The 27,594-nt window shown below is 39.0% G+C and overlaps 1 protein-coding gene across 8 annotated transcripts in view; it reads right to left on the bottom strand.

Moving 5' to 3' along the window:
- The window catches only part of PCDH15 (protocadherin related 15), a 725,853-nt gene that overhangs the window by 89,660 nt on the left and 608,599 nt on the right, over positions 1 to 27,594 (bottom strand). For all 8 annotated transcript variants that reach the window (XM_052799247.1, XM_052799249.1, XM_052799246.1 and 5 more), the window contains 3 exons: positions 19,645 to 19,761; positions 5,710 to 5,850; positions 3,351 to 3,463 (listed from right to left, as the gene is read on the bottom strand). In XM_052799247.1, coding sequence (XP_052655207.1) covers positions 3,351 to 3,463; positions 5,710 to 5,850; positions 19,645 to 19,761 — 371 coding nt within the window. The remainder of the gene's footprint in view (positions 1 to 3,350; positions 3,464 to 5,709; positions 5,851 to 19,644; positions 19,762 to 27,594) is intronic.

Here is a 27,594-nt window from a genome sequence, read left to right as displayed (position 1 = left end):
GCAACTGCTCCAGGTTGTATTTTACGGTTCTCAGAGCTCTTAGCTTCCCTTTGCTGTTTTATATGTATAGCGCAGCAGCATTTAGAAGTCTCCAGTATAATCTACAATCCAAACAAAAAAAAAGGGGGGGGAGACTAATTAATTTGCCCCAAATTATGCAATAATGCAGGAGAGCCAGTGAATAAAATGCAAATCTCTGACTCTCATCTACTTTACTGCTGCCTCCTGTGGAAGTCACTTTAAGACATGGGTAAGAATCAAGCAAAGCCTCCCGTAGTATGAACAGGACTCCAAGCATAGACTCTAATGCATTGGTGTGCTTCTAACAGAGCAGAGAGCTGCCAGACCAACAGCTCAAGGCAGAGTTGCACTTTTATCTCCCTATATGCCTAACACAGCTATGCCTTTTTGATCATGCCATCTGGTCCCCTCTCTCCTGTTTTTTGTATTTATTTCTGATTTGTAATACATGCTGGAACTGCGCAGGCGGCTTTACTGTGTAAAACTGTTCAACTGTGACCTTTTTCTAAATATACAGAAATGAAGTTTGTGAAACAGCTAGAAAACAATGCTGGAATCATCCAGATCATGATAATTATGCAAGCAAAGATCAATACTAATCCACTTTAAAGCCACTAATTCTCAATCCTTCAGAAATTCTAGTATCCACATCCAACAGTTTATCATTTTGCAAGCAGCACCATTACTCTGTGCTGACATTTACCCTAAAGATATACTATGTCACCTGAAAAATAAGGTTATACGAAACCTGCCAGTTTCAGCTTGCATCACTGTCAAGAAGCCAAACACGAAGTGCAGTTTGCAGAGTGTGACAATCCCTGAAAACGTTAGGAATCAAAACTAGTCCTGCTCCAAAATGTTTGAGAGTCTCAGAGCTGAATCAGAAAGTTATGGGGTTGTTTTCATTTAATTTCTGACATTGAAGAAAATGAGTAACTGCCTTTGCTGCCCGCAAAAGATTATGAGAGGTTTTTTACGACGGTGTGGATCAAAGAATTTACCAAGAATGGAGTAGCGCTATTTCCTTTGGAAAGAGAAACTAGGCTATTCATCTAATCCTGATGAGTTCGCAAGGAGAAGATAACATGGGTTACTCAGTTGTCATCTAAGTGTATTAGGGGCTATGAGCCACTTTTTACTGTACGCTTTCTTCACTGTAGTGAAATAAAGTTCCCATCTCCTGGGATAAAACTGGAGCTCAAGGTGGCCTCAGGAAGTGTGACCTTGGTTAATTTTTCAGAAGGCAATGCAAACTCTGCCTGTGCTCCTGAACCTTAAAGTCTCTTCTCACAATCCTGCAAACAAAGATGCTGTGTTGGTTGACGTGAAAACTGCAAGACAACTCTTCTACATCGCAGAGGTGGACCACACTGTGCTCCAAGTACTCCCGAGCCTGGGCTCGTGCTGGATTTGGCCTGAGCAGTCTAGCACTGTGGCTGCATTGTAGTCTCTCCCAAAACACATTGCTTGGGATTACATTTGTCACCAAGATTCAAGGACAAGCTCCTTAAAGCTGAAGGTCATTTGGAATAAAGTTATAAACAAAAAAGGAAACAAAGTGCATTACTAAGTATGCCCCTAGCAGTGAGGAGTCTCTTTAGCAGCTCCAGCCCCCTGGCTGGCTCCTGAGGCTAGGTAAATTAGCTTTTGTAATTTACCTAAAATGTGGAGTATCTTGGAAAGGTCTCATAGTATCATATTTTCATGTCCTTCTGGTAAACATAGCTACACTTTTTTTTTTTCCTCACAGCTATGCATGTAGGACTTGTTCATGTTTTTCTTGAAAATAGTAACACAGAAGGTTAAGTCTATTACAGAAAGGCTTTAAATATTATTCAGAAACAGCATGCATTGACATGATATCTGAAATTACAGTAACAAATGGAAACATTTTTATTTAAAGGACTGCCTTTTGCTACATTACCTAAACTACACTTCATACATTTGAAGATATCTAATAAAATATAGGGAGCAGCAGGAATAATCTCCCTCAAGAAAACTCCTTCAGCAAAGGATTATCATTTGCACTATCATTAAATGCCAAGTTTATAATTTTGCACTATTCCTTCAGTTTTCATATTTGTTTCCAGGTTAAATACAAAATTAAAAGAGGACTGGCAGTATTTTGCTATTTTTCATTTCTTTAAGGTATTGCTTCAAAATGGTAATACTCTAATCGTGAGGAAAAATAGAATGCACACCATGAATTTTTGCCTAAACTCCTTAAAATAGCTGAGCAAGTCCTCTTATTAGGGTCTACTGAAGCCAATAATATTACATTCAATTTCTGTTTTCTGATTTCCTGCAGTACTTTGTTGTGAAAATATATGTACAAACCCCATTATATTCTGATACTGGTTATGTCACTACATTGGAATCAAGAGCAAATACTGCAGCAAGGCTGTAACTTCTAGATATCGGGAGGCTGGTTGCATTGATCCTATCACTTCCTATTATTATACAGATGTCAAACTGTTTGTGAACACTTTCTCTGTAACAAAATTTAACAAACTAATCAGGCTGTGCATGTCTTTTTTTTTTTTACTTAATTTTAAGAAAATGGGGTTGATTTTATGAAATTGTCAGGGGGTAAACTTAATCAAATCATGACTCTGTAGTAATAATAACTATCATCTACACTTCTAACGTCAAAGAGGGTCAAGTCTGAATTCTCTCATGTCCCTCATGAATGGTGTACAGGATCAAAACACACTCAAACAGACTGGAGGAAACTTAACTTAGAGCCCCGGTGATCGAAGCTACAATGTCAATACACAAAATTTTTTGTTTATCCCCCTGACTGACATTTTCAACAGCTTCTGAGAGGATAATTTCAAACAAACCTCTCCTCACTGTCATTGTCACTTACAGCCCAGATCTTTCCAGTTGGAGACAACCTGTTAAAAAGGTAAAATTGCACCACTAACTGATAAGATTGGGGAATGGCTGGCTGCCAAATAACTTGTGGCTAAGAGAAAGAAGCAACTCTAAAGTATTTTGCCACCCTCACTTTGTCAAATGAGAGTGCTGCAAAAAAGTCCTCCATGTAATTTCACAGTTGTGCTTCTGGTGGACTTGAGCGCTGACTGCTCTCTCCTCAAAGCAGCATCCAATTTATTTCCTAAAGAATACTTAACATCAGTAAATATGTTATCAGTTCTAAGTATACAAGGGTTTTGGTGCTTTGGTTCAAACCTTATTTTTGTGTCTTATTCCCTTTCATGAGCCAAAGTGAACAGCAGAAGGTACAAAAGCAGACTAGCATTCAAACAGCAACTTATTTCAACTTAAAAAATAACAGTTGTAATGTGAATGAATAAATGCTTTACCTGTATTCATCCTGCGTAAACCGTGGAATTACTGAAGGCTGCAGTACAGCAATCTCTATGGTAGTGGTATTGAACTTCACAGGATCTCCATCATCATATGCAATGACCACTAGCTATAAACAAGACAGCAAATCACTCTTTTAGTATAGGCAAGAGCATTTTTATGTTGACTCGCAACAATACTTGTTGTATTTTCAGGGTCTAACAAGTCAGATGAGATTTTCTTTCACTGCAAATCATACATTGTATAAGAACAAAACATAGAGGAAAAAGGTGACAGCCATCAAAAAGTTGAACCATCTGCTAGAATATTTACAGAAACATAGTAAACTGGAATTCAAATACAGCAGTCTTCTACAATACCTCTCCAAAACACATTGCCAGCTTCAAGTAAATTTTTCAGGGGATTCCCTTCACATCTAATCACAGACTGTCCTTACTCAGAACTCCAGAATCAATTCCAACTTCTTTAACAGTATAAAGTTCAATTCTACATTCATGCAGTGAAATAATTTTTATTGAAAAACCACCTATAACTCCCAATAAAACAGAAAAAGTGCTAGGTAAGAATTCTGCGTTGCTGATGCTATTATTTAAAACTGGGGTCTGATATCAAAACAAAAAAATTAACATTGCCTCCCCTCCAAAAAAATCCTCTTAGAAGAGAGATCTTCAGTATGCTAAAACATCGACAAGACCAGAAGACCTTCTCCAAAGGCGGCCTATTATAAATCTTTTGCTTATCTGATCTTTACTCAAGTCTATTTGTTTATTTAATCTGTGCTCCTCTGCTGGGACAAATAGGTTCACCTGTTTTCAGCTTTCATATGAAGGCAAGCTATCTGCTAGCAAAAGGATGAGAGACCAGTACACTGAAGATGGAGTAATGGACAGTTCTCTAGTTTCCTCCCTCTCTAAATTTGTCCTTATCTCAAGAGGTCACTAGATGGAGCAGGTCAGCACCTCATTCTAGTAAAGGGTTTTCAACTCATTTCTGCAAGTCCAAGCTATTCTCAGAATAGGTCGGTGAAGAGACAGCTTAAAACAAAAGAAGGCATTTCTTTCAGGCAATGTATTAGGGAACTCACCAGTGTAAGATATGGTAATTGCAGAAAGTATGATTATGTTAAAAATTGACTGGAAAAATTCACAGAAGATTCAGTGGCAGATAAAAGCCCAATGGTCTAGATGCAAATACCAACTCAGTCTCCACATCCCTGATTTCTGGAGTCTTTTCTGTGCTTCTTCCCTAAGCATCCTTATTTTCTGACAAGTAATGCTCTGCTAAATATACCACTGGTCTGCCCTAATACAGAGCAGTCTTCATATAGAACTGTAGCTCCATGTCCACGTGCATATCACCTGCATGTTATGTATCACAGCTTCAGAAAACAGCCACACAAAATAATTACTGAGAAGTAAAAATAAAAAGTGCAACAGAAAAGTTATACTCTGGTGATGTTAACCAAGAGATAATTCTCTTCTCCTTTGAGTTTTACTGCATTTGTTAAAAACTTAAAAGACCTCAAATTAGCACTATCCTAAGTTCCTAAAACAGTGACAGCATTTCAACACTACTCAAGCTCATAGTAGGATTTGATGGGACACTCAGAAGTGGAAAACAGTGGACAGCTTTATTCCTTATAATGGAAAAGTATGCAAATAAACCTCTCTTTAATCCTCATTTCAAAAATAAATAACTGAAAGAAGAAACAAAACACACCTTAATGACCATACAGAAGGTGGGCAGTTTCCAAGCAGGGAAATTACATACAAACCCCCACATATTATAGATACTTTTTTTTTTTTTGCTTACTGACACAGTTTAATTTTCATTTTTAACTACCCCCTCCACTCATGGATTTAAGAGGAGAGATCTGTCTCAATGATTTTGATTAAAATCATAACTTACTCTGCACTAACTACACTTGAGACTCTTCAGGAACAATAACAACACAATAGTAATTTAGGCCTCCTTAAAGCCAATGTTTTTACATTACAGCACTGGTGAACTGGAAGTGCCAAACTATCCATCTGGGAAAAAACTTTCTTTACAAGGTATTTCACCATTCTTACAAAGTTCTCACAAAAATGCTGACAGCCCTGTTGAAAACAAAGAGATCAGCAAGGTAACTTTCAAAACCTGAGGTTTCCTTCAGCTGCCTCCCTGTTTCTTCTGCCCTCCTACCAGTAGCACTCACATCCGTTGAAGAAGTTTCTGAAATCAAAAAGGCACGAAACACATGCCAGGAAGAAATTAAGGAAGTAAAGAAGCAACACAGAGAAACATGAAGGTAAAAGGAATTCCATCAAATGCAGGCAATGTTTACTGACAATATACAGCTATATGAGTTCATACCTTAAACACTGTACTTGGCTCTTCATTTAGGTTTACTCGGGTTACTACGCGTCCTGAGTTTTCATCCACGTCAAAAATGCTGGCACTGTAAGGAAACTGGACAACATCTACTTTGTATCGGACTCGACTTGCTGGTGTGCCCTGTAAGGCAAAACCAAAGCAACTTGCATATATTTTTATTTTTACACATCTTATGAAGTTAGCAAAGGATTAAAATGCAACATTGGTAAACAGACCATCACAAACTAAACTTGCTGTTTGTCTTCCTCATAACTGGGTTTGTTACTGAGGATCCCTGCTGCCTCCCCCCAAAACACCTTACAGTGACATCTGAGAGGTCCCGTAAGAAAAATGACCAGAGGTTTGGAAAGAAGAGAGCTGAAAAACCCATCCTTATAGACAGACAGAAGCAGTGGTCTGTTTTATAACTACTGAAATTTTCAAATAACAGAAGATGGGCACGGCTTAAAGTTGATTAATATACCTTTCAAAACTATTTTAACATGTTATAAAAACTCCTTTGAAGTTCAAGAAACTTCTAAATACTCTAAAAACTCCAACACTTATTCAGCTTGTCCTGAAACTTACAGTGTCTTGCTGCTGAAGGTGGGAAGATGTGTGTTCTATTATTTTCTGAAAAGTCAAGACTATAGTTCTGCACACAGGACAGTCCAGCCTACGTGACATTCACACGTTCCTCTTTTCGGGGAAACAAAAGGAAAACAGCACTGGGTTGCCTGGGCAAACCCACCATGCAGCCTAAATGGGCTGTTTTACATACAAATCAAACAGCAGCATCTGAAGGTTTTACTTTTCACCAAAGCTGAGTGATGAAGAACTAATATATTTCAAAAGCCTCACCTCTAGGAAGTAAACCACAGATATTATAGGGCCTGCACTGCTTCCAAACATATTCCAACACATGCTCTCTCTGCGGCTGAACTGTACAGCTCCAGCAATTTTAGCACAATTGTCTAAAAGCTCACATCCCCGCCTTCCTGATTGAAGAGGTGACCCTGCCCTGCACTGCAGGGCTGAGATGGTCACAAGTGCTTGTGTGAAGTGACCGGACACCTGTGGCCCTCCCTACCTGTAACAGAGGGCTGAGCGTTACCAATGCCACTTACTATTAGATATCAGCGCTGGCTCTAAGAACAACATCAGAAAACAAAAAGGAGAATACATTTGTCATATCAGTGGTAACAGAAAATGCAGTTTTGCCAACAGGTTTTAAGTAGCCCCGTAATGAACCCTCCCCGCTGTTCAAACCCTGTTCCAATGACAAGGAACAAGCACAGACAGCCCATGCATGTGTCACAAATTGTCTGCATGCATATGACCCAAAAAATAAAAGAGGAATCAGAAGAGGCATTGCCAGAGGATATAATAGATGAATTTTTTCAGATCAGTAATTCAGCATTTTCTAATAGAAGGCTATTTACCCGATTTAACTGTTTTAACACTAACTGCCTAAATAAATAACATTTATTGTGAAGAATGAAGTTTCTTAAAGTATCCATTATATTCCAATGCTCCCATTCCAGCAGTCACCCTCCAGGGACCTTTAGGGGACATGGAGTAAACACCATGCCTGTAAGCACAGCCTAAGAGGCAGCTGCTCCCACATTGGAGAGACAGGAGGGCCCTGGCAGCTCGTGCCAACCTGCGTGATCTACCAAGTCCCAAAAAGCAAAATGGGTGGCAATGCTTGTCCCTGGAATCTCCACACTCCCACTGCTCCCTGGTAGCACCCCAGGCTCTGCTGCAACAGCCGCTTTCCCAGTGCCTGGAGCAGCTTCTCCGGTAGCGGCAGGATGGTTCCTGGCACCCATCTAACTTAAGAGCAGCAGACACTTCTGGCAGGAATCACCCAACCTCTCTTCAGATGAGATGAATTGTACCATCGACTGGTTAAAGAGGATCTCTGGGAGACAATACATTTTAACAGGTTACTTTCATTATCAGTGACTGCCCCTTCACTAGTATTGATAGTGATCCACTGTTTTCGAAGATTGAAATGTGATGCAGCAGCAGGTTACTAAAGCAGTGAAGCCAGTATGAATATAAACTATGTACTAAAGAACTGTGAGAAAAAGGAGGCTCAAAGAAGGGGTTTAAAACAAAGAAAGGTTTTTTTTGCACACTGATGTCTGAATAACTATTTTTCAGTAGACCAAAGTCTGTGTTACTGGGATACGTAGACACTTGGGACATGTAACAAAATTCAAACTAGGTTATTTGCTAAATATGTTTAGGAGCAGATTCAGAGAAGCACTTGGAAACTGAGGTCTTATCATTACTATGATTTCAGTTTCTTAATGCCTCTGAGTCTAGACCTCAGATTCGGTTTTGACCTTTACACTGTATTTAAAGAGACAAAATATCAGAGCCCACAGTTTCATTAATAGCAAATTGACAATTTTCATCTATATTCAGTAATGTAGCAGAAAGCAGCTTTTTTGTTATTGAGAATATATTCAATGTACCATGTCAGCTACCAACTACAAGGAAACAGGGAATTTACTTTTGTAAACAGCAATAGAAACAGCTGCAAAAGTGCTTTACGCTCACTAAATCATATCAACATTTTGTTGATACAACAAAAGTACACTGAAATGCTCAGTCAAAATACATAGTCTAAACTAAAAGCTTTACTGGAATGGATTTAGCACAGGTATTTTACATCATGCTAATGCATGCTACAGAGCTGTATAACATGGTGTCAGATTTTGCCACATTAACTTCTGATGAGGACTATTCAATGAATAAACCATACTTCAGTGTGAGAAAAGTGACCCTTCAGCGAAGAATATTTATTGAATTAAAAATTGTAGGTAGCTTCTAAGAATTTAATTGGTGGTATCAATTTTACAGTCGTTAAATGAACAAGAATACTTAAGCCTAATACTAAAGGAGTAAGATCGACAAGGCAGCCAGGCCATCTCAGCCTTCCTCCCCATAAAGCCCTGCTCACATAACAGCTTGCACGTAACGAGAAGTGAGACAGGGCTGGATGCAACCAAGACATTCACAGAGTTTCTGGGGAGACTTGCGCAGCCACTCCTCTGGCTGATTTTAACTGCAGCAGTGATGAGGCCATTGTCTCTTTGAGCCCTCTGAGGAAATCCAGCCCAGGAAGGGTTTATTAGCAAGTACACCACTCCAGTGCCGCTGGCAAGTCAGCACCTTTAACAATGCAAGAACTAGGTCTGCCAGATGTGTTTTGGTGTTTAGTGAAGAAATATATGAGAGACCATGTTTATAGTTAAAAGTACTTTATGGGACCATGCACACTAAAGAGTGCAAATCCTTGAAAACATGAGAAATTTCAGAGATCACAGCATAACAGAGGTGATTATACAACTTTCCCCCTGGCATTCTCTGATTCAGTCATTTTTCTTCAACATTATAATTAAGAGGAAATTACCTGCTGAAATCCACTCTATTTGGTTTTAGAATGATGGTCCTCACATTTGCTTGGAAGACTAAAAGCTATCATCATCATTAAACCTGCACACACTAGGTAATTTGTTATTAAATAAACAAAAATCTCATCAGGTTATTGTTCCTGATATGACTATCAAGTACACTTTTCTCCTGTCATTTCTGAAAATAACAAAACAGGGATTTATTTTTTATTTACAACATTTTGGCACCAATGTAATTAGAAAAATCTCCAGAGACATTTCCCAGGGAAATCTATTTAGAAGCAAGTTTTAATTATCTCAAATATTAATCATCTTTTGCCTCTGTTCTAAATTAATTTAAATGCATTCCTGTGTCTACAGCAAAACTCAAATATAGCAGATAATATTCTCAAATAAACCATAGAGCAAGGATTGTACTTGGCAGGAATCATGCTCATTCTCTCAAACCAAAGTTTTCCTGAGAGTTCCAGACTAATATGAAACTAGATCTAAAGCTCATCCAGCTTCAATTATTTCTTTCATTGCTGCGCAATTCCTTACATTTCCATTTGCTCTGGGGAAACAACATTCATTTGTGACACAGCTGACAGGTACGAAAATGTCCCCAACATTTGTAACATCATCAGGCTGCGCACAGAGGCCCTGGGCAAAGAGGCCGTGGAGGGTGCGCATGTGCACTGTCGAGATAACTCTCAACAGGCATAGATAGGTTGCAGAGAAATTGTAATGCAATAAAGCCTGGAAAAATGGTGAGAATTGTAACACAACAATAACTTCTGTATGTTTTAATGTATATTTCTTCAAGCAATTCAAAAGGAAGCTAGGACTCATTACTTCCACTATTCAAACAGGTAACAGACATACAAAACCAGAATGATCTTGCCCAGGGAAGAGTGGGAAAAAATGCTTTTCACTTTCACTTGGAGTCTACTCATGAAGATCCCAGATGCACATCTGGTAAATGACCTGGATTTTACCCCTAAGTACTAGTATGGAATAGTGGCATAACAAATACAGACTTATTTACCAAGTCTCTTTGTACTCAATGCCACTTTCCGACTGAAGCCAGAAAACTTCTGAGGGCATTACAGATAAAACGTGAAACTGGTAAGGAGTTTAATAAATTATCTCCATCTGTAGATTTCAACGCAAATCTGAATGATGTGCATTGTAAAGAGTTCACAGTTTTGTTAAGGTTAATTCTATGAAAAAAATTGGAAAGTGATGCTAAAAACAAAATTTACAGGTGGCTGCACATGTTCTTTGTAACACACTCAAAGTAAAGTAACCATTAAAGGTGGGGAAGACCACAGAGTAGGCGAACAATTTTGGTGCACCTTATACCAGCTAAGGATTGTGAATGGTGCACTCATGTATATTCACCCTAAATTCATTTATATAAACTCTAAAATTTGAAGGATTCTATTCTTTAGTATGCAGCTCCACAAGAGGGCCTGAAATTCTGAATTACTAAATCTGGAAATTCTGAATTATTAACTATAACAAGATGAACACAAAAAGAACATGAACTTTTGAAGCCATGGCATAAAGTTACTTTAAGAACTCATCAAATTTGCAGCATGTTTCCCATACACAAACCTCCAGCAGACACTATGAAACCCAACAGTAATGATTTTTAAAAGATTCAGCCCTGGACTACCTGAAAAATGCTTTCATCTCCAATCAAATATCTGTGAAATGTCTAGTTAAATATCTGTTAGCATCTTAGTTTTAGTGGGTGCCTGTAAAACAATAAGGACAATTGCTCTTAATCTGACAAAAGGGCTCCATTGAACAAAAACCTTACAAGTTGTTACAAGATTGGATAAACCATTAAATTGGATGTTCTGGAGCTCTGGAAGTTGGCTGCTCATTAAAATTAGTGTTCTGCATCTGTTTCTATTGACATTTCAAATCAACAAAATCACAATATGCAGGGGAATTGCCCACAGAAGAAATATTCCAGCTTTTACAGTGATAAACCGTACAAAAAAAGGCATATACAGGAAAAGCAAACACCTCAAGTTATATCAATCCTGGGAATATTCACCTTCTGATAAATAAAGCAAGCAAACTAAGCATCTATCAAATAGCTCACATTGCTCTCCTTTCAAAATATTTGAGGGTTAAGAGCTTTGAGAACATAGTCATGATCATCTGGCATCTTTCATCACCACGCCACTTCAATAAAGCATAAACTGTTCACAATGAAGAAAACTACTCTTTCTCTCCAAGGATGATCTCGGGTGTCCTTGAATAACTTAGGTATGGGTACAGCCATCTGTACAGACCTGCTGAACATAATCACAGATAGCCCCTTTGCCAAGCAAAAAAGCAACTACCAGTCAAATCCCTCCACACATAATTGTCTCATTTAAAATACAGATTTGTAAACTTCGGTACATAACAGGAAATAACCCAGGTTTAAAGCTCTTTTTAGTCACCAAAACCTTCCCAGCCTTGAGACTGATCAAGTTTGACCTCTAAAGTTTCAAAGCAAACCACTGCTCTGCTGTGCATTTGGTTTGATCATTCCACAGAGCTACAAGAGTCCTTTTGCTTTCCTTTCTCTTGCTCCCAAAGTGACTGTCCCTGTCATTTTAATTCAGACTATACATTAGCTTGTGTAGGAAACAAAGATACTGTGCCTTTTTTTTTGTGGCCAGGTACAATATGGGTTAGCATTTATTTTTAGTTTACATCAAATCAAAACCCAAGACAGAGAACGGAAAGGCAGCAAGAGAGGGGCAGTTTAAAAGCAATTTCAGCTGTGTCTCCGTACAGCTGCTGAGTGCAGAAGCGGTGACTCACTCTGATGGCCCAAGCAGTATTTAGATATTGGTTCCATGTCTTTTCACTTGCCATTCCTGAAGCATTTTAAGAAGCTCTGCTTTTGGGCAGGCCACTTATTCTTTGAGAGCTAAGCTCTCAAACTGAACATTGAGAGGGGAAATGCTATTAACAGTCTTGAGGAGTTTTTCAGTGGCTGATCGACATTGAATTGAGGGATTTATGCATCTGTACCAACCCTGATACAGGCTTCAGATTTCTTCAGCTACAAAGGATCATATATTTGCCCAGAGAATAGATGGCAATAGATGCTGGCTGGAGATGCTAAAGACTGTGCTAATAAAACTCAGAAGCGTAGATGAGAAAGTCAGTTGTTGACTTTGTCCAGGCTTTGGGGACTCCAGGTATCTCTCCCTGTAAAGACTTGAAATTACCTCTGAGAGAAACCAAAGCTGCATACATTTGTGTTAGCTAAGGCAAAGCAGCACTTAAAAATAAGTATTTTTCTATAGGATTTTATCGCATCTGCCTTAGTTGCTAGAAGCATTTCTTTGGCACTTCCAGCAGAGATGCAGTGTTTCTGTGGTTTCCCAGCCACACAAAACCCTTGCAAAGTTACATGCCTCACACAGGATACCTGCTGGCACATTTCACCAGTTTTTACTTTGTCTTTTGGTCAGATCACTGTCTTCAACCTGAAAGAGTCAGTGGGGAGATTAAACTCAAATAGGGTCAATGGAGTTCTTCCAGGAAAGAAAGCAAGGAGTTTATAGTGGAAAAAACCCCAGTGTCTCTCACTAGTTTTATCATATTTCTGTCTAGGACTACTCAGACACCCGTCTACACGTATACAGCAAGTCAAATTTGTCTGGGGCTCACTGGAGCCAACTTTGGCAATGCAAATACAGCAAAGCCTGTCTGAGTGACTCTGCACCCTCGGTGCTTGGGAAGTCCAAGTATGTTTTGGAGGCACAGCTTCACTGCACAGGGCTCCAAGAGTTGCCCTGAACAAGACACTTGACCATGATGTCCAACAGCCTAAACTTATCCACTCCTAGATACTAAGAGACCCCAGATAAATAGACAAAGTCCTTAAGCTCCAACTGGATAACACTTCTGGAAAGAAAACTCAAGATAATATGTGAGGGAAACCCTCAACATACAAGTGTCTCTGCTCTTTCCCACTTGCACAGTGCAGCCTCCTAACCCAGTGTTATCACCCTTTTAGCTCTGTTTGCACAGTGGCTGTGATGCCTCACCCATCTGCTTCCTCAAGATTACCCCCCATGCAAACAGTATAGCTTTTCTCAGCTGGTCTAAAAGCTACCTCCCTCACTTCTTTCAGATTTCTACACAACTAAGTATTTTGAATACACGAGTACTTATACCTTAAAAGGATTATTCAAATGCTAAATGGAAAGTGTGCTCAACTGCCTCAACGATTTCAATTGCATTTTTTTTTTAAATTCAAGATTTTTATTTTAGTAAGCTTTACCAGTTATTTAGAAAAAAATCCAAGCTCTACTCAAGCTTTTCTTTGGCAGCCATATAACCATGGCTCTAGTCTATTACCATAATTCCCTCTGTCTCCTTGGCCTGTTTTTGTCGCTTTCTGCTCGGTATTTTCTTACCCCCTTACATGTAGTTTGTCTGGAATTAGATGTAAGCTCTTCCGGGAAAGACAGGGTGAGCAACTATAGGATGTACTAAGTAATCTGAAAAATGAAATATCGTATAACTATTTTAAAACTGTAGAAAAATGTACTGTGGATTGCTCCAGTAAACTAAAGGACAGTATGTTGATTTACCATATTTCATGAAACACAGGTAAATCAAAATTTACCAGATTTCAATGACCAGAATGGTATTTCAAATTAGAGTATTTATGACAAATGTAAAAGGAACTTCTGAAACATAACTTATATTCTCAGTCACTGCAAAAAAAGTGAATTCAAAAGGAAAAGAAAGGAAAGGAGAAACTGGTGAGAATTTAAACTGACATTTGCTCAAGACAGCCCTTCAAATCCTGCCCTGGCCTTCAGTGAAAAGCACTGGTTTCTATGTATTAATTGACATTTCACTAAGGACCTGAAGGAATAACTATCAGAGATCTCTTATGCCTTCAGGCCAAGATTTTTTGACCACTTTGAAATCCACAGGTCAAAATAAAAACATAACTAAATACCTACTTGGAGGCATTTGAATCTAGCACAGATAATTTTTGGTTTAATTTAGTAACTGTTAATAGTAACCAGAAATCCATGGGTTTTTGCAACCAATCCAATCCTTTAATCAACAGTTGCATTCTAATGATGGCTTAATGTTTTAGGAATCAGTTAAATTAAGAAAATTACACATCTTCATCCTGACTCAGACATTCATTTGTTCACACATCTACACATTCATACATGTAAGATACCCTGAGTTGCAAATAATTTACTGCATGGAGATTTGATGAGGGGAGTTTTTTTAAAGAAAAACAAGATAACCTTTAATCTACATCTCCAATAAATTAATCAAAGAGTACTTCATTTAAGAGTAAAAGCTCACTCTTATCCCTTCTGACTATTTTTGAAGCGTATCGTAGTCATTCATGGCACTTCCACACCTATATGCTATAAGTTTGTAAATCACTTAGAAAATACACTGCTACTGTAAACCAGAAAACTCTGTCACAGGTTTCTTTCAACCTCTCATCTTTCACCTACATTACTGTTTGTACCCATGCCACCCTCACTGACCATTTAATGCTTGCATTTGTATTTATGACTTGTCCTTTAAAAGTCAAAAGCCACAGACAAAGCCATGATCTTTTCTCAAGAACGTCACTGAATGAGCACTTCCAGAGTAAAAAAGTAACACCGTAGGTAAAATACCTTCATCCTTTCCTACAGGTGATGATTTATTAAGGTTGACTTCACTGTCATGAAATTTTTTTCTACCACCTACATGCCTGTCAGTGCTGCTGTCACTTTTGCTGTTGAGGGACTAGTAGGAACAACAGGGCAACACCACAATAGCCCCAGTCCAGCAGCTCAAAGGAGGAACGGACTGAGGATGGCGCCTCTGGGGTGAAATGGAGGACCAAACTCCACTGACACCATTCAACACCTCCTTCTTACCCCAAACCGGCTCTTCTGCTGTTGGAAAACTCAAATTTGCCTTATCTGCAGAGAAATCACATGCAGGTGCTGAGCTTTTCCATTTGGATTCTCATACCATCCATATTAATCTGACAATGCAGAGCAATGTTGGGATTTGCTGAAGATAGCGGGCAGTCTCTGAAGAGCTGATTAGGTCTGAAAACCTTTTATTGCAGATGATGAAAAAAATCTAACTTGTCTTTTGTTCTGGGCTGAGTTTAATGTTGACAGGGGAATAGTCTACATTACTTGTAAAATGACAACAGAAAAATTCAGGCATGGATACTTCAAATTAGTTAGACTCTTATTAGGCCTGCCCTGATAATCAGCCATATTTTAAAGCCACAATTATTTTCTTAATAGGTATATATTTCTTTTCCTGAACTGATAAAATAGATGTATTAGTACTGTGCAAATAAGATTCCACCAGGTTAAAAAACCCCAAACACACAACTAAAGTACTGATGGTGATAACTAAGAATATTCTTTCCCTTAAGGCAAGTTTAGAGGAAGGTACTCTTGCTGAACAGAGAAAAGGTTGTGTGTTTTTTAAAACAGTTTCTGGTGAATTCATATCAAATACTTTGTGACACCACTTAATGTCAAAGCCAGCTCCAGATAATACAAATTTGCCATTACCACAAAACTTCTAAACAGGTTAGCTCAGCCAGAAAAAGAAACAAAGCCATTTATGCCTGATGGTTTTCTCTATCTTCTTTTTTTTATTTTAAAAGTAAAAACTATCAGCTACTAGTTTGAAATAAAATACCAACTTTCAAAAACTATTTTTAAAGCTTTCCTCCATAGTTGGCTAACTTTTATGGCTATTGTAGTCACTGAATGCCTAAGGGTAGCTTAATTTCTGTCTTCATAAAACCCAAAGAAATGCAACAGTTGATTTTGAAGAACATTATCATAACATTACTGTCATATGCATTTATGCCTGTTATAATGGTAATAAACAAGATCCCACATTCAGTTATTTTGATCTCTCTCTCATGCATGTGCATAGATTTCTCCACAGAAGTAGAAGCGATCCCCACATCTTTCAAACATAAAACACTCAAAACCATATAAAAGAAATCCATATAAATATATGAAGAAATCACAAGAAAGGAATCTGGGAGAAATAAGCACTTTAGTCAGGTTTTTATTCTGCCGTTCTCGTACCACCTAGACACAGCTGTCATTACCCACTGTACAAAATAGCACGCAAGATTATCCATGTCCAGTTTCTACATTTATCTGTTCAAGTGACAGTGACAGAAATGTTAGAAAAGGAGAAAGTTCAGAAGGCTTTAGGGTTTTTTAAAAGAAAAAGTGGAACACTTGCATTAGGAAAATATGCAAATAACTGTGCATTAGGAAATGCCAATTCCACAGGACTAAGTATTGTTATAAATATATGTTAATTAGTTTCTTAACTATTTTGCTTCCTCCAGTATCTCAGTGATATCTGAGATACATTAAATCCAGGGATTATAAAATGAAGCTTACATCAGAATGGGGAAATACTTTATTGCGACCAGAATATCTTGTTTTAAGGCAAGAGATACTATTAAATAAAAGCTGCACAAAAAGCAAGTTAACAAGTGATTCTCTAGCACCAATGAATAATTTTTTTTTTCTATCTTCACTAACCCATTTATGTTGAAATTTCCATTGAATAGAAATTCATCTTCTTGCCCAGTTTCATTGATCCTTAACATCCTTTTCTGCAGACTTTTCTCAAAGGTCAGTATGATAAACCTGCTAGGACCAAATACGTACTGGTGCAAGGAGCAGAGACAGGTCCGTAGGACTGTGTATTTTAGATTTCTACTGTGGCAATCAAAAAATCACACAGTTTCCAACAGTCATGCACAGGCAGTTTTCCCCACTCTCCACTGGCAGATCACTCTGAAGCAGCTCCACTTGTGATATGGGCAGAGTGTTTCCTTTCGAATTATTTGCTGCTAACTGCTGAGGATGAGCGCTCTTGAAAGGAAATGGTGTTTCCTGCCTCCCTGGTACCCAAGTCATTCCGAGGGAGAGCAACAGAGAATCTTCTCCAGCTAAGCAGCATCTGCTGAACTCCCTGAAATGCTGAACGCAATTCAGACCCATTTATGTGCAGGCAAGTTTTACTAATTTGATGGTAGTACTCCAGCAGTACGAGTGCTTTATTCAGGAAGCAATGCTAGTAAAATGAGCTAATACCTTTGTGCAATATATAGTGTAAACATAAACCTTGCAGTCTTCTAATGCCACCCAGAAACTTTGCCCACTTTGATCTCAATTTCCATTCCGTAATCCCCAGGTTATTGCACCTACCATATGGAAGAATAAGACATTCATGAAACATGACAGTAAAAGTCATTCACAGAGTAGAATCAAACAGTCATAAATCAATTTAAAAATTCTTTTCCAGCACATCTGAGCAATGAAGCCTACCTTCCCCTGCAAATCACTGCTTTAAACAGTGACTAAGACGATGGTGGAAGCCTAGGCCTGGTGTGCCCCAGGGAACAGTGAAGGAGGTCAGACAAAAGCACCAGACTTCCACAGGCAGTGGGAGCAAGAGTGTAGGTAGGCCACAAAAATATGAACACTTAGAAAGCCCTCTGAAGGGCTGTAGCAGGGAGTTCTACATTTTAAACTTCTACAATGCTACTAGAGATATATCCCGTTGCTTAAGCGTAACGGTTCAAGTCCAGAAAAGGACCAGGTGCTGTGGGTACAAGTCTGGTTAACCTTGCATGTCCCTGATCTTCACAGGTGCTGCAGCTTGTTTAGCTTTATAGCAACTTCCTGGCTTGGAAGACTTCCACACACCTGCAGATATACCTCAAGTTTGTCAGAAACTGTGGCCAGCCTCTTTCCTGGTAGTTAAGATATTTTACATGGAAACAGAGCTAAAGGTTTGAATCCTTCAGTCAGTGGAGGGAAGGCAGCCTAGGCCTCTAACATCCTATGGAAAGGCTTTTCCTAGCAACGTTAATATAACAAGATACAAAGGTAGGAGAGCAGGCACTACCGCTACTACATCATCTTTCTCCTGCTGCATGCTAAAAGCTATGAGTACACTCAGATGTGTCTTTGAAGGAAAATGTAGGTGTCTGCCACGAAGAGAACAGTCCTAGGCTATGCATTTTTAAAAGCATCTCTAAAGCAAGACACTAGAAATTCCCACTTGCCTCTGCTGATCAGTCTAATGTATACATGTGCTGACTATTCTGCTTCACAAAGCAAGCAGATTTGAGATTAATATGTTGGCTTGTTGGGACCCTATTCTAATGTGCCTGTGCTTTATGGAAGGAGCTTAACACACACCTCAGGCTCCATTCTGCAAGCCAAGCGCTCAAAATCAGGCACCAACGTCTCTTATACTCCCCTTCAAATTGTCCAACACTAGCCATTAAGGCACACTTCTCTCCATTTCTTCTGTTGACTGCTCAAATGATGTCTATGTCCTCTGCTGCCACATTCCTTCAATACTCTGTAGCACTATTAATTGATAACAACTGTTATTCATTACCTACTTGATGATACTACTGTCTTCCATATACTTTAAACAAACAATAGTCCAGATCTTCAGCTGTTATAAACTACCTTAAATGCCTCCAAGTTCAGTAATACCCGACTGATACATATCACCTACAGGGAATTTACTTACCTTTGTGTGTCAGGACCTTTTACAAGGGGATAGCAGGTCTGTCCTTACAGAAACACTGCCTTAGTATTTCTGTCCTTGGTGGTAAATAAATTACTATGTAGCATATTTAGCTAAGCTACAGTTGGTTTGTATCAAAGCACTGCCATCATTTTAACATGCATGGCACATTCTCTCTGAACTCTTCTCCCTGAGGATTATTCTCCTTAATGTGCCAAATACTAACAATAAAAATTAAACCTGGCTGGCAGAACATCTTTGGCTTTTATTGTCCTCAGTGTATCATCTGGTCACCAATGTTCATCAACCTCTGATTACAAAAATTGATATTACCTTTTAGAACAGCTAACAAGTCAAAAATATGTGCCCAGTTCTGTCAATCAAGTGCTTCACCAGGGAACAGCATAAAAGCCAGTGGCAGAAATAAACTTTATCCCCAAAATAGGTGCACTCAGCTCAAATACTGCACATCCAATAGGGCTGGCTGGTGAGCTGTACAGTTCCACATAAGCCTGTGATGTCTCAGACTGGAAATGCACAATGACTGCAAAATCAAGAAAGCAACAATCTTACAAAGTTGTGTTCTGTTTCCTCTTTAAGCTACAGAACTGTACCAAAGACAAGAACAGCTTCCCTTCCTGCCTATTCCTCTTATTCATCTACACTGTGAAGTCAGATAAAGAGCTTTCCAAAAATCTTCCTGAAGAAAGGAGCTGTATCATTGATTTGCCAGCTTCAGGAACAATCATTGCGCAGCCTCTGTCCAGAACGACAAAGGACAGGCAGACATAAAAAATGTATGAGTTACTGCTCTGTGAAACTCATAATAATCACCTTTGCTGTTCAGAGAGTTAGGTCAGTTGTGAGGGTTAAAGATTTTTCTCTCTTGGGTGCAGAGTATTAATAGAACCTTTTTGCTTACCGGAGGATCTTGATCCTCAGCTGAAACAGTAGCGATAACAGTGCCCTTGACTGCATCAGGAGCAACCATTCCCCTGTAGAGCTTTTTGCTAAATACTGGAGAGTAATCATTCATATCCTGCAAAACATAATTAAGAGTTTAGTTCTGAAGTTCAAACAAAATTATAGACGTGTTCACAATCATTTTTTTTCAAACTCTACCCAATCACTCCTTCCTCACTAGGGAGCCTATTTGCCATTTAGTCTCTCTCGGCTCTCAATTCCATTTCCACTGCACAAAACTAGCACACAACGGGAAGGTGGCAAAGTTTTGAAAAAAATATTCATGTGAGACAGATAACAGAAGGAAATTCTGCAGAAAAACACACAGTCTCACAAGTAAACAAAGCAGAGATTTCCATGACACCTGCTTCTCAAGCAGTGGGCCACAACAGGGCTTTGCTAATTTTCTAAAATGAATGAGCTGCTGCTGCCTGACAGTGTTTGTTACCTCTAATATGCAATAAATGAATAGAAAATATAACGTTAGATGAGTATCAACACCTCACGAGAGCTTAAGATAGTGTTCTTCAGACTGATGTGTACGTTGTCAAAAAGAAGCTTCAGACTTGCGTTAAGCCTAATTTCATTGACGTAGTGGCGTGTGTACGTGCATACGTATACTGTCACACCTATATATGCGTGCACAGGTATATATGTATATACACATTCATGGGTACCTCCTTGTGCGAAAGATGTAACATCAACCAAACACCAGCTGTGTGGGATTGTGCGAGCTGGAACTAAGGTAGATGCAGCTCTCAGTGACATGATGCCCCATGCATCAGGAGCTGCGAACATTTAGAAACTCAACCAGCATCACGGGTTATTAAAAAGGTACTCATTCTGCCTGTCATAAGTTGTCAGAAAATAATTTTTTGTCAAAATTCTCTCACAGAGTGTTCCAGAAAATTTATCTGTATATTCCTTTAAAAAAATTAAACATACATGTCTAAATCACAATCTTTATTCTACTAATAAAACCAATTTCTAGGTTTTTTTCTGCAGAGCTACCTCCCTAGCTTGAATTCTGTTGAGAACAGATTTATTCATTTTTGCATACTACTGTTTCCATTGTTTTGCGCATACGGATAACATAATTAAATTTTCTGTTGGTTTTTTTTTCAGAACAAATACGAAGCATCATATGCCTTCAGCATACAAGAGTGACTTTACTGATCCACAAATGAAGAGCAGACTTTTTTCCCCTTAAAGCAGAATGTGTGCCTGAGCTCTGGGGTAATACAGGTGCCAAACACCTCTTAGAAAACCCACACAAACACAGGTACTCAAAGTTTATACAATGATGCCTCTACCTGTTGTCACAGCTCTTCGTGCTGCAAATGCAATATGCTGATACTGGCTAGCGTGCTATTTTACACAATAATTTAAAACATTCATCCACATCTCACCAGAGGAAACAACAGTATAATAAACATCTATTTAAAAAAAAAAAAAAAAAAAAAAAGACTGTTACAAGTCTATGTAGTAAATGCCTGAATGATTAACGCGTTCTGTTCTGTTGAAAGGCCTGCAATTCAAGTCTTCAAGGCACTGGAAATGCTTTTTCTCTGATTTTCAGATTTTCAAAGAGACAACCGGATCATCAAAAAGTGACTACTAGGCAATTCAAACTAGGAGAGCATTCAAATGAAAACATATTGGAAAAACATTCAGGTTGAAACGGATTAGCATTTTGGCATGGAATTACAGGCACTGAACCTTATAATTTCAATTTCTTGACCTGTTTGCAAGAATATAATTTACTTCATCTGAGAATTTAATACCCAGGATTATTTTACATAAATAATCTTGTTCCTCACAACTCTTCAAAGTGACATCGTGCTTGTAAAATAAGCTATCATTTGTTCCATTTTGCTCCCAGAAACTCCACTCCAGAGCAATATATCGCTGTGGCAAAGAAACCAATATCATACAGCAATCTCACACTGTAAAACTCCATTCACAGCCATTCTACCTCAAAGAAAAGGCAAAGAATTACTTTGTTTGAAGCAGACACAAAGTAGCTATGAATACAGAAATCCTAGGCATGGAATATTAAAAATAATCTCCAGTATGATAGGAGCAATGTGATACAACACTACATGCATAGGTCTTACAACTGTGTAAATCAGTGCCTTTGGAACTGTGTTGGTTCGTAGACCCTGAAAGTTTTCCAGTGAGATACATAACCTTTTAAAAGGTGCACGCGCACAGAGAAGACACCTTCTGGCCTTCCATACGAAGTCTCCATCTGGGGTAATGACCCAATACTATGCTTATGATAACTAATTTTTTTTGCAGCTTTTGCTTCCCATGATCAGGATGCTTAGGATCACCTCCATGAAGCAGGTGAAGTTTCTGAAATAACCCAGCCTTTCATCTATATTTATTCATTTATTTTGAATCCATCTCTCTCTGTGCACCTGCAAATCCACAGCCCTATCTGGTCTTTTTCCTTTGGTGTAGCAGCAAGAGATCACGCTCTGCTGTCTTCTCACTGTGGGGTGGGGAGAATCACCATGTGATGTTTTTGTTATCTTTTGAATACCTTTATGTGACCTTAGCAACTGAAAATCTGTGACTTAAGGTATTGCAAAGAATAATCCTGTTTAAAGATGACACACTACATCCTCTGCTATAGAAAATTACTAATTCATCCTACTTAACGCACCTATTTTTCAAGATAGATGGACCAGTACAAAATACACAGGAATACAAAGCAAAGCATAAAGTAGGACACAGAAAGCCTTCTACCTTTCTAACTTATCTTCCCTCTAAGACAAGCTTTATGCACAATTGTGCCTCATAAACCTTAGCCGAGCCATCCGAATAGGCACCAAATGTTTCAGTCGTAACTAGACTGAAACAGCTCCACGTGCTTTTCTTCCTGGCTCATCTCTTCCTGATGAAGCTACTATTTTTTTATAGCAGAGTTCAAGCTTAAATGTTTCCACTTTTAACAAAATAAAAGTTCCCCATAAGAATCACCACAGGTCTTCTCATTATGCAGCTGCAATAAGTGCACTTCAGAGAGCAAGACCGTCATTACAGACAGGTGATCAAGTCTCATGTACTCATCGCAAACGTCTACAATGAATAACTGCTAGAAGCAGAACAGGGATTTTTGCAGGCAGAAGGTTTAACATGCAAAACATGCAGATGACATTGAAAAGGGCTTTTTTTTTGCTTGTAATGTTTTCTTTATTCTAGTAAAAGTCACAGTAGGAAGAAACTACTCTTCTGGGCAATTCCTGATAGAGTAAGTAGAGATTTTGTTAGAGACAAGTTAGAGAAATTAAAATATTATCTCCTCCTTCACCTGGTATAATTTCTCTTCACATATTATGGGCATTTAAAGGTACCAAAAAGGTCACAGAAAGAAACTATTGATTTTCTGGCAAAAAGCACCACCACCAAGGATGGAATACAGTCTAGATCTGATTTTGTTAGAGCACAGAAAGAAAGCACACTGTATATTCTGTGGATAGCTCAAGAAGTCATGGGCATGATCTGCCCCATCCCACCCCCAAAACCTGTGCTCCTGTAGTCAAGGTCTCCTGCCCAGTTTTCTTCATTGAAGTGGACTTAACAGTGCGTAGTGCTCAGCATTCCCTGACAGATAGAGTGAATTTTCAGGTTTTCATCATAGAGGGACTTTGGGCAAAAATGTAACATTTAGAGAAAGTACTGGGCTTCCATCATCACTGGAGATCAAAGACACAGACATGGTTTTGCACAGCTAAATGACTGAAGATTACTCCATACCTGATGGCTTGTGCTTAAGACACCACTAAACCTGACTTTGCATAGAAATGGATGCAGCATTATGAGTGCAAACCCTAAACAAAGGTTAGGGATAAGGTAGTAACTTCCCACAAAGTGGCAGTAAGAAGTAGTGTAATCACCTTTTAAACCTGGGGCATAATCCTACGCCTGCTCTTGTGGCCTAACTGCAGCATCTTACAACTGTTCACAGTTCATTGCTTCAGTCACATAAATCCATGTTGCTATTAACTATCAGACACACACAAAAATATGTAAATGGAAAATATAGGTAATGAATTCTCTATAGATCTCACTTGAAAATACTTGGGATGTGTATTTTGACAGTAAGGCAATAGCAGCCACATATTTATATATAAATACAAAACAGTTTTTGTGTCACTGCTCATCTAGCTGCAGATTTATTATATTTTTATACACCTTTGTTTACAAACCAGAGACAAAGTCAAAGCATTAAAACCCCAAAGCTTTCTCCCTATCATAGATGCTTTTTTTGTTTGGTTTTGTTTCACATTGCTCAGACTGGGCAGCACATTAAAGCAGAACAGGACACATCCTTACATGCTTCCCTTGCACCAAGATTAAGCATCAAGCATAAAGAAAGCACAATATGGGAGAGATGCTCAATACTATTGTTCTTGAGAATCCACACTAGTACCTTCAAAAGCAAATGAAGACATATTAAGAGATTTCTTGATGTCAACTCATTAACTCGGATGTCACCCTTCGCATGTGAATGATCCCACTTCCTGACCAACTGCCTTATCCTCTGAACAAGACACATTTCATTCACAAGATTTAAAGGGTTGTTATTTACCAAAAGGTTTGTAGGAGACATATATTGACCTGTCTGCAAAGATTATGAAAATGCTGAACAAAAATGTTGGTGAACTAAGATAGTCATCTAGGAATGCCAATGAGGAGAAACAAAGCATGGGGGAGGAAAGGCATTAAGGAGCAAATCAATATGTAATTTAAAAATCATTAAGACAGTCACTAGCTGTAATGCACTAATACTAAACTAGGTGCACCTAGACAGGTGGTGACTGCCAACGTGGGAGGGCAATACACAACTAGAGCAGAAGAAAAATACCTGCAGTACAGCATTCCCAGCATAAAATTAACTTGTAAACTTAAATGGACTTCAGAGACATTAATATATTTTTGATTTATGGGGACACCAAGAGACCTTTAATGCTCGTACTCCACTCAGTTAAGAATATAAGCATTTCACATCAGGATGAAATAATCCCCTCTTCCTTCTCATTGACTAGCCTGGGAAACACACACACCAGATTCAAATGTCTGCCTTCTTCCTTGCACCATCACTGCCCCTTAACTTCATCTGAATTGCATACAGCTCAGGGTGTCCTGTGTGTGCAGCACAGCACGGACAGCACAGATCCACGTACGCACAGGCAGTGAACAGAGGCTACCCTAGCTCAGCCGCCCTGGCAGCTCCTGGATCCTGGAGTCACCAGGATTTACGACAGTCTTTGTCACAAACTGGAGCAGTCCCCGTGTTCCTCTCTAACTTCGCAGTGGATCCTGCAGATCCACCTCCCAAAGGATCGAGATGTGTGTATAAAAAAAAAATCCCACCCTTCAAAAACATAACCTGAGCAGCAAAGGCTGGGAAGGCCAACTGCACCAGGAGTTGCTATGGCAGTTCCAGGATATTTGGAGAATCCTGCCCGAAGGAAGAAGCCAGATAGACCGGGATTCCAGCTCCTTCCTGCTGGTTGCTGAGAGCAAGGCAGTTGTGATGAGCTCAGGATATGGTCCCTTCTCACTCCAGTGAACTACAGCTGCAGCTCATGACTGTTACCATGTTTCAATTAACAAAATGCAACATCACAATGAGTGAGACTTGTCTGATTTCAGTATTACCATTAACCTAAAGACTTTCTAAAGAATAATAAATTTTTTTTAAAATGTGTTTTGGTAGAAATCTTGTTTTGTAAGAGAAAAATGAAGAGTAAGAACTTAAGTTAATTTTTCATCAGCTATCTCCACACAAACAGAAGCAACTCCAGATGACACTCCAATATATTTGATATATATGTAAATATCTATATCTATATAGATATACATATCTATATCTATCTCAGGCATAATAATTTGTGCAAATGCCCTTTTATGCTACAAAGGGAACCCTGTTACTGCACTGAAAAAACTGCTGTCTTTAGCCTGCAGTGCACTAGAGGGCAGCCCTACCAAATGGGAGTGAAGCCTCTCCTCCCCCAACAACCACAAAAATCAACCTGTTTTACCCTCTCCCAATTTCCTTCTTACAAAAACAGGGTTATACTTTCTTACATCTAGTCATCTAGGGTTTTTTGGGGGGGGGGGGGGGGGGCATCTTATAAAATCAGTCTGATTTTTTAATTCCTGGAATTTTTTTAGATTGTGACCTAATTATAATAAAGTATTGATTATTTATTAAAATAGCTGTAATTGTGTAACAGCAAAATCTAATTATTAATCTGCTGAACAGTTTCAGAAGGAAAAATTCCTGTCAAAGAACACCAAAATCACAGATCCTGTTGATTTATCTAGACCACTAAGAGAATCACACTGTATAGATGATTTTTACCATTATCAACAGAGTACATGTGTAGAGGTGCCTACCTGGGGAGCCTGCATTACAAATACAATTTTGCACACAGTTTCCCTTTTCTTTTGCCTCTCTCCTCAACTGCTAAGCAGAAAGCATCTTGCCATAGAGATTCTAAAAGTCTGAGGAAATGTTTTACTCTCCTATTTCTGACCTGTTGAAAAAAATCACTCGAGTCTGTTAGCTTCTTAAATATTATGTTTTCTTCGTTTGTAAATACTTACATAAAGAGTTTGTAAATACATCCATGTGCTTTTCCTACTACTTTAGGACCACACTCTTTGATTACACCTGCTCATACCAAGGTTTCTAGTCAACTATATCTAAGTGGAAATCAACATTCCCTTGCTATAAAAAACAGCGTGACTGAACAGCGTCTGAGCTAATAAGTGCATATTAGGCATTTACAGCTCCTTTTGCAGTTTGCTGGCTTTTATCACAAGTGTAATAAATGGGGAAAAAAATGTGTTTTTAAAGTGATCCCTCCTTCCACTGATGTTAAATGTACATAACACAATCCCACAAAAAGAGAAAGTAAAAAGGTTTACTTCAAAGCATAGCATATGTCACACACTGAAATTTTCAAACCTTCCAAATCTTCTTCTACAACTACAGATATGTATCTGTAATTTTCTGCCGTCATTTTGTTTTGAGCATCTGCCACTTAAGTCTGTGTGCACATTACCAGAGCTAGTGACTTCCCATCTGAGCTGCCTCCAAGTGTTTAATAATCCCCTGCTGTTTGGGGACCTCCAAGGGCACATTTTACATTCCTCTACTATATCTGTGAAACTCTCTTCTACAGAAAGGAAAGGGGTATCACTGTACTTGAAAATCAGTATTCCTCTTATGCATTCTTTAAACACAGAAAGATGTCACTCAACACCTTATTTTAAAAAAATCCAAGGTATTTTATTACTAAAGAAGCAGAATGAAAAAACCCTAAAGGCCACAAGATATCATGGCCCTAAGGGCATCCTAGGCCCCTCAAAACCCTGCCTCTGGGCCCAGAACCCCATTTCAGCTCAGCTGGAGCCCTCAGTCCAGCTCCAGTGATGCCAACAGGATACCAGTCTCCAATCCTGCTTCTGGCCCCATCCCCTTTTGCTCCTGGCTGGACTCCCTGGACAGACCCCAGACCGGGTTCATGCCCTCACCATGTCTGGGGCTGTCAATGGAGCCTGCTGGTCTGCCTGCCCAGCTCTGTCCTCACAGGGACTGCACCCAGTCGGGGAGAGCCCTGCCCACACTGGGTCACCCTTGGCTCCCGGCTCATCCCTCTGTGTGGAGCAGCCTCACTCACACTGATCTCTCACAAGAATTTTCAATTTCTTCTTCTGTTAACTACCAGTTCATGAAAAAACCAGGGAAGTGGGAAGTGAACCCTTTGGAACAAGCATGCAGTGACCCAGATGCCTTTGACCTCTGCCACAAGGCTTTATCTTGCCCTTTAACAAAACATTTTTTCGGCCCAAGTGAGCAAGTGTTTTCATTGAGCAAATGTTTTAA

This window comes from Harpia harpyja, chromosome 10, assembly GCF_026419915.1.
Source record: "Harpia harpyja isolate bHarHar1 chromosome 10, bHarHar1 primary haplotype, whole genome shotgun sequence".
In the NCBI taxonomy this organism is placed as follows: Eukaryota; Metazoa; Chordata; class Aves; order Accipitriformes; family Accipitridae; genus Harpia; species Harpia harpyja.
The sequence above is the reverse complement of the archived record's forward strand: the minus strand, read 5'-3'. Positions and strand labels throughout refer to the sequence as shown.